The following is an 11,844-nucleotide window of genomic DNA, read 5'->3' as shown; positions in this document are numbered from 1 at the left end:
ATAGCACAAGTGAAAAACTGAGAGCAAATCTAGGGAACATTTATTTCATTTGAAGAATAAATAGAATATGTAATAAATGTTGCAGATATATGAAGAGCTGCAGAACTCTTTGGAGATTCAGTACGCATGAAAAAACATGTCATGAATGTAACACACTCGAGAGGTGGCAATGACCAAAACTGAGTGACAGTAGTTTGTTAAAATAGAATGATTGACATTTTAGTTGTGGTAACTCATGTCGAGTACTGAACACTTAATGATACAATGAGACACTGTTGTGTATACAGTATTTGGTCCAGTGTGTTGGTAATGATTTCCTGTTATGATGTTAACAAATGTAGATGTTATCACAGATGCAGTTGCCTGCTTTATTAAATTACTTAGTTATTTTGTAATTTTTTCCTAGGCTATGTAATTTTTCTAAGTTTAACCCTCTGACATTGACTTCCTATCCTTTTAAAGCAAGTGCCTCCCACCCCATTACAATGGGACAAGAGTTAATAATTATAATGATGATGCTATGCCGAGCATGCTCAAATATTAATGCTCACACATTCAATATCTAACAGAATTTATCTGATAGAGAGGTCTTGATTACATAATCTTGATAAAAATTATTTATTAAAAGTTCTTCTTGTGGATAGTAATAGTTGTTCTCTTAATTACAATGCTTATTGAGGCTATCAGTAATACAAGCTATCATTCAACTGATCTACATGAAAATACAGTAAAATACCATATGAATTTTATATTCAATACCCTAAAAACTTGTTTCCGAGAAATTCCTTATTAAATTATTAAATAAATAAGTGTGAAAAATTAAGTGACTTACAATGACTACACTTAGAGCCAGTGTGAGGTCAACATTGGTGAAGGTTGGAGGACTAGCCCAGGCAAGATGACCATGGCGACCCCTCTCACTAACCACAGTATGAAAGGTGCACAGGCCATAGAGCAAGCGATATGTTGCTGCCTCTATTTCGTCTTCCTGAAATAAAGCTATTTGTAGCCTATTTACTACATAAGATATGGAGTCATATCTAATATGACATTATATAAGTAAAAAACCAGTGTCGAAAATAATGAAACGCCATTTTCTGGGTGAGACCCGGAGGCTCTCCGGAACTATCCAGGCTGATATGCTAATGTCAGACTTTGACATCAGTCATTTGTATGGAGTTCTTTGGGCCTACCGGGGACCACGACCAGAACCTGGCCCCCTCAGAGAGGCAAGGGGACCAATGGCCTATAAATCCCCCGTGTGGTTGGAAGCATTCTATGTCAGCCATCAACCGAGTCAGGCACCCAGAAAGGTAAGCATCCCAAAACAAACCCCTATTCTGGTGAAAATATTGCTACCAAAAGCCGAACAAGTGGATAGAACTCCCCAAACAAAAACTAGCAAACTAGTATGACGTCACCTGTTGCCGCGCCGCTGTCTGCGCAGCTCTCCCCTCCCCGGGAGGAGGAAGCGGGAGCCTCAGACCTACTGCGCCGGCAATCCACACCCCAGTTCTTGGGGCTGATGCTATAGGCAGCAGTCGTGTGCTCTGGCTTCAAACTTTTACGGCACTGTGCCTTGTATGTGGCGGCTGTTCTCCAGGGGTGTGAGAGCCAGGAGTTACTCTTCAGTACTCAGCCTGCATGCGCCTAGGGTTCCCATCCCTAGGTGCCCTGTAAGTACTGCCCTTGGAGCTTGGGGTTACTTTCGACAGGTTCCTTGGGATCTGCCTCTGTGGATCCGTTTCACTGCTCGATTTTTCTGCCGTCCTTTGGGTACTTGGGTGTTTTGTCTCCATAGTTTACCTAAGGGTAGGAGGCAATTTTGCATTGGTAAGCGGTGCAGGGTGCTGTGCAGCTTGTTGTCACCAATCACAGCGGCCGGCTCTGTTCCTTGGGTTCCTTATATACTCTGTTCCTTCTACGTTGTCCTCTTGCGGGGTTTTGTTTTTCTTTTTGTTTTTGTCTTGGTAGGTGGTTCTGCCCTACTTGCCACTGGTGTTTGGCCTCATCCTGATATGTGGTGGTGACCCCTGCTAAGTCCCCGTGAGCGTACACGTCCTAGGGGTTCAGCTGTAGACAGTTTGTTTGGTAGTTTTGGGCGCCGGTTAGCAGTACCCTGCCTGGGTTTACCTGAGCGCGAGACCTCTTATAGTAAGCGCTCAGGACACTGGGAATCCCCTAGGGGATGCGTGGGTCCAATGGATGCGACCCCGGAGCGCCCCCCCCCCCTTTCGCTTCTTGCAAGTTTGAGGGTTGTTCGGTCCCCTTGTCTAAGGGCGACCCTCACAGTTTTAGCCTCCATCACACTGCCTGTTGGGTTGGTGACACTTTTGACCCTGAGTCCTGTGAGTTTTGCTGCTTGCTGGTGACTCAATTTACCCTATCTGTGGACAATCATCTTCGGGTACAGGCTGCGCAGAAATTGCATTCTAGGTTTCGTTTGTTGCAACGCGCTCAGTTGGTTGCTCACCCGGATGCCCCGTGGCTGCCCTGTTTTGCTTATAGGGACCCGGACTTGGGGGTAGGGGTCGCCTCGACCCTGGTTCAGTCCGCACCTCCATATCCTTCCCCTCGTGTTGTTCGTTCTGGTCCCCCTCCCCTGCTTCCAGCCCCTGTTACATATCCCTGGCTGGATACTTACATAAATTCATGATAAAACTTACTAATTTAAATTGCTTCATTTATCTGTATATGTATATATATTTTTGTAATGTATCATATGCTTTGGCAACACAGTTGAGATAGGAAGGGCTTGCTAAGTCACACGTCCAGGACTTGAGTTTCATGATCATAATTTCTGTTCCTGTTCAGTTGTGGAGTTGCCAGAGATTACCTCAATCATTTCTTTATTCAATATGTATACCTTATATAAATTTATTATAATTTTCACTTATATTATTTACATATGACAATTATATTATAGTTTTCATTCTGATATATTTGAGAACGATTGTTTTTCTCAATTATTGTAAATATTAAAAGGTCCTTATTTACCATCCATCATCCTGGATGAAGGCGGAGGGAGAAAGAATTATGGGTAGTGTTGGAGGGAGAGTCAGTTAGCGGAGAGACGTCACCTGGGAAACATATGCGGTTAAGTAATTACCTAAGTGTTACCCAAGTGTAGTTACAGGATGAGAGCTATGCTCGTGGTGTCCCGTCTTCCCAGCACTCTTTGTCATATAACGCTTTGAAACTACTGACGGTCTTGGCCTCCACCACCTTCTCCCCTAACTTGTTCCAACCGTCTACCACTCTGTTTGCGAAAGTGAATTTTCTTATATTTCTTTGGCATCTGTGTTTAGCTAGTTTATATCTATGACCTCTTGTTCTTAAAGTTCCAGGTCTCAGGAAATCTTCCCTATCGATTTTATCAATTCCTGTTACTATTTTGTATGTAGTGATCATATCACCTCTTTTTCTTCTGTCTTCTAGTTTTGGCATATTTAATGCCTCTAACCTCTCCTCGTAGCTCTTGCCCTTCAGTTCTTGGAGCCACTTAGTAGCATGTCTTTGCACCTTTTCCAGTTTGTTGATGTGCTTCTTAAGATATGGGCACCACACAACTGCTGCATATTCTAGCTTTGGCCTAACAAAAGTCGTGAACAATTTCTTTAGTATATCGCCATCCATGTATTTAAAAGCAATTCTGAAGTTAGAAAGCGTGGCATAGGCTCTTCGCACAATATTCTTTGTGTGGTCCTCAGGTGATAGTTTTCTATCTAGAACCACCCCTAGATCTCTTTCTTTATCAGAATTCTTTAAAGATTTCTCACATAATATATATGTTGTGTGGGGTCTATGTTCTCCTATTCCACATTCCATAACATGGCATTTATTAACATTAAATTTCATTTGCCAAGTGGCACTCCATGTACTTATTTTGTCCAGGTCTTCTTGAAGGGCATGACAATCATCTAAGTTTCTTATCCTTCCTATTATCTTAGCATCATCAGCAAACATGTTCATATAATTCTGTATACCAACTGGTAGATCATTTATATAGACAATAAACATCACTGGTGCAAGAACTGAACTGCCTCAATGAGTGCTTGTTTGCTCCTGCCCTTTCCCGGAATGTTGGTGTCGTTCAGCTCCATGTGCAGGTTCCATCCCTTTCGGCGGCGCAGGTGGCTTCGACCTTGCGTTTCTTTTCCCTCCTCGAGCTGTCTTCGAACTGGCTCACGGAGGATGTTGGGGTGCTTGGGGCTGTTCCTGGTTCTGGCGCCTTGGCCTCACCGGCTCGCTCATCGGCTGCCTTGCTGAAGTTTTTCGTGCTGATCTTGCAGGATGCGGTTGCGCTGTTTTATGCTTCCCGGCTCACATGTTGGCAGGTGGTGCTTGCTTCCTCTGTGGAATCCGCTTGGGGCTTGGCTCTTAGGATGTCTTCGCCCTTTTGGCCTCTCCTGTTTGAGGAAGAAGTGATCTGGAAATCCAGGGACACCATCCAGGCACCCGGCCTCAACAGAAGCCAGACCAGAGACAACAGTCATCCGAAGAGGAGCAAAGAATCCACGGGCACAGACTGAACAAGCCCAGAAGAACCGCAGATCCGCAAAGGCCCGTGTCAGCATTGGAACAGGCGGGAACCCCGGAAAGATGGGGCAGATTGACCACGTCCAAACGCACCCACCCCAAGATGACATGATGAAGCGCAGGGGAAGAAGCCCACACCGCCAGCCCCAAACTCTCCAAAAGGGGAGGAGCCGCCCGGTGTCACCAGAGGCCGACATCGTTATGTTGGCCTCTGGTGACATCGGGCGGCCTACCTTTCTGTTATGCCTACCTTTCTGGGTGCCTAACCTCGGTCAATGGCAGATAAGGAAATCCCCCAACCACAGGGGGGGGCTTTCTAGGGCCATTGCTTCCTGAAACCTCTCTGAAGGGGCCAGGTTCTGTCTCTGGTCCCTGGTAAGTCTGAACTCCATAGCTAATGTCCCGGTCTAATATAACATACATTAGCCCGATAAGCTCCAGGGAGCCGTAGGGGCTCCCCACAGAAAACATTTGTGGCAACTCGCGCATGTTGAAGCTGGCAGGCGACTGGCTCCGGGAGTCTACGTCACAGGCGACCACCAAATCGTGACGTTGCACTCTATTTTCCGGGCCTTATTGCGGCCAAGGTAAGTACAATTTCGATTTTTTTTTACATATCTGTGATTAGGGAAAGGTATTTAACATTTTCAAAAACAAAAATATTTTTTTCCCAAGAATTTATTTCCTGCGCACAAGGGGAGTGCCGTATATGGAAGGCGAGCAGCACAGTGGTTAAATTACAATACTATGGAGTCAGAGGTCACTCCCTCCAATACCTACAAACTTACCTCAGTGACAGGCCCAGTGTGTGTCTGTGAATGATTCCATTTCTCCCACCCTACCCATCAACATTGGTGTTCCACAGGGCAGTATACTTGGCCTTCTTCTTTTTCTTATCTACATTAATGACCTTCCAAATGCCTCTCAACACCTCAAGCCAATTTTATTTGCTGACGACACAACCTTTATTTTCCCCAGTCCTAACCCTTTTACTCTCAATGATACAGTGAATACTGAACTAAATAAAGTCCATCTTTGGCTAACTGCTAACAAACTCACCATTAACATTAATAAAACCCTCTATATTTTGTTTGGTAATAAATCCTCAGATCAAATTAATCTAAGAATAAACAATATCCAAATTAGTAACAAAGTAGGGGGTAAATTCTTTGGTATTCTCACTGATAACCTGAATTTCCAATGCCACATACAAAATATAGCTAAAAACACTTCTAAAATAGTTGGCATTCTTTCTAAAATTAGATATTATGTACCTCGCCCTGCCCTGGTAACACTATTACTCTCATCTATCCTTATCTCACTTACGGTATCTGTGCCTGGGGTTCTACTTCCCAAAATTATCTACGACCTTTAATTACTCAACATAAATCTTCTAGAAGGTATAGGTTCATTCTTCTCAATGTTTGCGGATGATGCGTAAGATTTTTTTTTATTTATATATACACAAGAGTTCTTACATTCTTGTACAGCTACTAACACGCACAGCATTTTGGACAAGTCCTTTAATCTTGCATCTTGAATTATGCGAAAGATTAAGACAGAGGAGGACTGCAAGAGGCTACAGGATGACCTGGACAGATTGAAGGAATGGTCCAAGAAAGATTGATCATTTCTGTACACAGATGGAGAGTTCTTTAGGCGAGTCTCGAGACTTTTAAATCCGGCTGTTTTGACTTGCTGAGTTTCTGGTTGCCTTGCCCAGTGAGGTGGCAATAAACAAATGTCACTGCTCCCTGTGCCTCTATGAAGGGGGCCAGGTTTTGGCTCTGGTCTCCCATAGACTTATAGAACTCTGTGGTTGATGTGATCTAGATCACATCCCAGCATATAGCTTCAAGGAGGCACTGGACTCACCCAGAAATTGGCATTTCGTTACAATGAACACCAGTTTTTAACTTTGCAAGTGTCTTGTAAGGCAGTGGTTAGTGCATGTGGCTTTCAACTGAATGATGCCAGGTTCAATTCACATGCAGGATATAACGTTTGGGCACACTTCCTTACCCCTTGATGCTTCTCTCCACGTAGCAGTAAATAAGTACCTATGAGGTAAACAACTGTTGTAGATTGCATCCTGGGGAAGGTAAATCATTGTCCTAGAGATCCCTTGAATTGCCTAATAGACTTTCTGTCCCTAAAGATGGGAATTATATGATGTAACTGTAATATTGCAATTATTTATCCAAATAAATTGCAATAATAATAATACATAATAATGCAATAATAATACATTATTGCCAATAATATTGCAATATATTATATTATGCAACAAATATTATGAGGAGCTCTCAAATTATAACAGAAGGGTATAAATCTAAGAACATTACCTCAACCTCAAACTGTAAGTGAGAAGCATGTCGAATGAGGGTAGCAATGGCTTCTTGTAAAGCATGATATGCATCTCCAGGACTGTCGATGTACAACTTCTCCACACCCCGCAACAGGGAAACAGGGAACTGGTTAAAAAAAAAAAATCAAATAATTGTAAACTCATCTTTCAAGCCATCTTCAGATATAAATATAATTATGTATTCTGTAATAAATTTAATGCAATCAGGTAATGCTGTTCACGATTTAATGATTTATTTTAAGGTGGATTTTCCAAAGAATTTAAAAATAACAGTTGATGCCAGAAACGCCTGCATTGTGTAGACTTTAATTTTGACGATGAATCATTGTGCTACATACGTAATCCAGCAGCTCATCTCTGACTTGCCTCATGTTTAATGATGGGCAGCACAACTAAGATGATACCAGACATCTGAACAGTTGTGTTACTAATCACATACTTATTAAACATGTTACTACATATAACTTTTACAAGGAGCCAGGACCATGAGCTGGATATCTCTAAGGCAAGCAGAGTTTGGTGAATGATGATCAACCCAAAGCTATGAAATATTTACCAGATAGATTAGGCAAAAAAACTGGCATTGAATGTAATGAAATACCTCTTTTAGGAAGAGCCCCAGTGGCTCCCTGAAGTTATCATGCTGAGATTGCTCCATGCTAAAATGTCACATCAGTTGCAAAAATTCAAGAAAGGACTAGAGCCTTTACTCTGGGAGTAGAGCCAGAACCTGACTATACTCCCTTACAGAGGTGCAGGGAGCAAGTGACAATTAGCCACCTCACTGGGAAAGCATTCAGGAAGTCAGTGAAGCTTTACGGACAATGGGAGGGTTCACATAAAATGAAGTCTCAAAAACAGCCAAACAACACCCCACATGATTCACATGGAACAAAGGACTCATTCAAACTAGCTCAAAACTCATTAGCACTGATCCCTACCACCAGGCAGCCTGGCCCCTGTCCACAGCTAATACCCCTAGCCAGTTCTGGAGCTGATGAACAACTCACCGATAAACTGATAAACCTTGAAAGGAAGGAAATAATCAAGGAGCAACTTGGCCTCTACCAGAAAGAAGCATCTCATAACATTCAATGCTGGCTTTCTGGGAGAGCCCCCCTGGTGTTTCTACAGATATAAAAAAAAACATGACCTATCAGTGAGAAACTGAGGCAGCAGGCACTAGGAAGAAGAGGAGAAACCAGGCCGGGAGTCACGGCCCAAACCAACACAAGACTGACTGGGACCGGGAACATGAATTAAATACTGGGCCACCAGAACCTTGTTAAAATGCTAAAACTCCCTAGCCTGAATATCAGCCTAGGACATGTTGGAGAAGACCATAGGCAAAGCAGCATATTTGCAAATATCATGAGCACGAGAGTGGCCAGACTGAGTGACACTGCAGACATAAGAAATGCGAGCTTTGGAAATGGGATGAAGAAAACAGGGCCAACCAACAAGGCACCCACAAAGACAGAGCTGGTAGCCTGCAAGTAGTGGTCCACTACCACCACCAAACAAATGATGCATCCTTTGGTCTAACCAATTCAGTATCTACCACCAAAAGACCCACTGCGGAAGCCAGTCGAACCCTTCTTTGCCAGAAAAGGAGAAGGCTGCAATTGAAAAAATTGCCCAACAGGGCCAAAAGAACAGAACCATTGTTCGTAAACTTCACCACTACCCAGCCCTACAGCCAGGAAGCTAACAGAAACACAACTTCAAGAAAAAAATCATGAGCCGAAGGTGAAATCGTAAACCAAGGGATAAGGACTGTGGAGACCATCCTCTCATGGTCTGGAGTAAACCAGGGAGAATTGTAGACCCAATCAGACATATAAGCTGGAAGGACTACATTGGCATGCTGGCTAGACCGCTCAAATCTCAATGTGCCCCACCAGCCAAAAGTCACTCCCGACCCGAGGAAAGATAGACAGTCCAAGACAACCAGCTTATCTGATGGATGAGGGTCATCATAAGTGAGGAGACCCACTAAGGGAGTGAGTCCTGAACACTCTAGGGAAGATAATCCTGACAATGCAAGGGCAGAACTTAAGGAGCACACAGGGAAGATAACCCTAAGCACATGCATCTCCAAGCACACGAAACTCCTGGCTCATGATACACAACCTCGCACAGGATAAGCCTCAAAGCCGAAACACCACTAAGCTGAAGACAGATGACTGGAGCCAGAGCAAACAGAGGGCAATCAGGCCCATATAAACATCAGCAAAGAACTAGTGGTGGAGCAACCAGCTAACTTGGCCTGCCTCTCTCCTTACCCCAAAACTAGGGATTGAGGTGGGGCAAACTAGCTTGCAATACAGTAGTTTCAAAAAATTTTGATCACTTGTTTACATTGTTGGAAGTTCTTTTGGCTGTTTTGAAGCTGCAGTCTGGTTTATAACCAACCAGTAGTTTTTTTTTGTTTTGTTGACTTTATGGGAGTCTTCCCTTTGTGGTGGCAGACATGAATAAATTTACATAAAATTTTTCATAATGTCACTGCTCCCTTTGTCTCTATGAGAGGACCAGTTTCTAGCTCTTGGTCTCTGGTAGGCCAATAAGAACTTTGCAACTGATGGCACCTTGTAGTCCAGCACTATCATTATAGTAGATACAGTGAGCCACAAAGGGTTTTCTCTAGAAATAAACAAATTTGGAAAAAAAAATTGAGCCAGGAACTGTGAACCAGTGCAGATCAAATCAAAACAAAGATGGCAGATAGGACAGGACTATCAGTGGACAGCAAAGGAGGCAGACTTCAAAGGTTTTACTGAGAAACAAATACAGGAGGGTGGATTTCTAGGCAGGTTAGTGATGATTGGAGATTTGCTTAACCACTGAACTGTGCAACGTGCCTCCGGGTATTTATATTTTTAACATTCTATTCAAAACTGGTGCGCAGTGACGCTGGTACAAAATGGATGCCTGAGGGCCCCAGTGAGCGTCCGCCATCTTGAAAAAAATCCCAGCATGCCCTGCGGCCGTGGGGAGCCTCGGTTTCAAAGCAGCAACCATGTCTGATACATCGTCTACGAGCTCCCGCTCCACGGTCACCCACGGTCATGGAAAACGACTCTCTGAGGAGGAAATACGCGACATTTTGTATGATGACTTAGACTATGATCCAGAGAAAGACTTTACACAGAGGTCTGATACGAGTGAGGGAGAGACTGAGGTGGATGATGTCGCGAGCTTGTACGGTGCACGCACCTCGCCCGGCCTGCCTCGCCGCCCTGGGTCAACATCGTTATCACCACCACCATGTGTGTTCCCGGACGCAAGTTTATTCAGTGATAATACTTGCGATGAATCTTTTTCGGGCTTCAGTGACATAGGCTCCGATACAAGTAGTGTGGATGACCTGAATACAAGCAGCGAGGGTGTTACCAGGCGGGGGTTTTGCTGCCTCAGCAACACGTTGCGGCAGGCGGCAGCATGTCTCGCAGCTACAGGACAATGATGATAGTGGCCCCTCTACATCGGGTGTTCGTGGTAGGCCTACAATACATAGATCAGCCTAATCTCCTACCATTCCCACACGCAGCTCCAGCACCAGACGATGTAGCCGCGTTTTTGGTGCTAGTAATGGCGTTGGCCATGGTGTTGGCGCCAAAACCAAACCCCCGGATGTACTTGTGTGGGGGATTGTGCCACATTTGTTCCACAAATACCAACGTTTGATGGTACCGATATTGGTGTGAAACCATTATTCCCACATACAGGTGAGGATATGGCAGAAATAGACTATTTCTTGGCGTATTTTGACAACGAATTTATGACCCGTCTTGTGACCGAGACAAACATTTTACCTGCCTCAAGCCTGATGCGATGGAAGGACACCGCGATTGACGAAATGTACGTGTTTCTCGCACTGAGCATGATGAAGAAGCACTCCGAGAAACACGTTATCCAGGATTATTGGAGCAAAGACAACCTTGTTCTATCACCCTTGTTCAACAGGTGATAAACAACTCAAAAAACCCACATATTATGTGACCAGGAGCTGGTAAAACAAGCCAAATGCCCCCCCTCCCCAATGGTAGCATCAAAGGAGCAAACCATAAATGGGCTGATGCAAACCACAAGCAGAATCATCCTTCTGCATTATGTACTGGGTAATTGTGATGCAGAACAGAGGAGGAACTCTCTGTAGGAAGTGCAATGCACCCTGGTATCGGACTTTCCCAAAGACCTACCTCGCCCAACAGCGAGATCCCAGACCTATCTGACTACCTTTGAGAAGCAGGGACAGAACTCCGGAAACACAACTGATCGATAGGATGAAAAGAAAAGGCCACATCCGACCAAACCTGGGAGATAGCATCCTCAGGAAAGAGGAGTCAAAGACTTATGGACAGCCCAAGACAAGGCTCTCCACCCCAGTGGGAATTCTTTCCACCCATGGCATGGCCTCTCAGGAGCAAACGCCCAAACACACCAGAGAAGTAACTGTTAGTGTATGTAACGCATTATCAAGGACCAAGTTCAGTGAGGAAGTCGCACATGCAGGAAGTTAAGTGTCTTCCTGCATGTACTCGGGAATAAAACGCTGAGCACATGTAGCTCTAAGCAAGCTAAGCCCACTCAACAAGCCAGAAAGAAATCACGCATGTAAAGCTAATACTAAAATCAAAGAACAATAAGCAAATGGCCCTACACAGGATGAATGAAGTCCAAAGATGGTTGGCACTTAGCTTGAAGCAGAGGGGCTTGCAATGTCTGAAAAATTGCAGCACTACCGATCATCACATCAGCATCAGAACTGACCAGGGGAGCCAGCTGTTGGCTGGGGCCAGGCTGCTGGTGGCAGCTATCGGTTATCTTCTCGAAGTTATCTTGAGACGATTTCAGGGCTTAGCTTCCCCGTGGCCCGGTCCTCGACCAGGCCTCCTTTTTGTTACACTCCCCCGGGAAGCAGCTCGTAGCAG

The 11,844-nt window shown here is 44.4% G+C and overlaps 1 protein-coding gene across 2 annotated transcripts in view; it reads right to left on the bottom strand.

The window, feature by feature from the left end:
* LOC123768912 (dynein axonemal heavy chain 7) overlaps window positions 1–11,844 on the bottom strand; it is a 339,155-nt gene that overhangs the window by 27,928 nt on the left and 299,383 nt on the right. For both annotated transcript variants that reach the window (XM_069309142.1, XM_069309143.1), the window contains 2 exons: window positions 6,885–7,013; window positions 833–988 (listed from right to left, as the gene is read on the bottom strand). In XM_069309142.1, coding sequence (XP_069165243.1) covers window positions 833–988; window positions 6,885–7,013 — 285 coding nt within the window. The remainder of the gene's footprint in view (window positions 1–832; window positions 989–6,884; window positions 7,014–11,844) is intronic.

This window comes from Procambarus clarkii, chromosome 64 (genome assembly GCF_040958095.1).
Source record: "Procambarus clarkii isolate CNS0578487 chromosome 64, FALCON_Pclarkii_2.0, whole genome shotgun sequence".
Lineage (NCBI taxonomy): Eukaryota > Metazoa > Arthropoda > Malacostraca > Decapoda > Cambaridae > Procambarus > Procambarus clarkii.
Note: the sequence above shows the minus strand (reverse complement) of the source record. Positions and strands in the feature narration are given on the sequence as shown.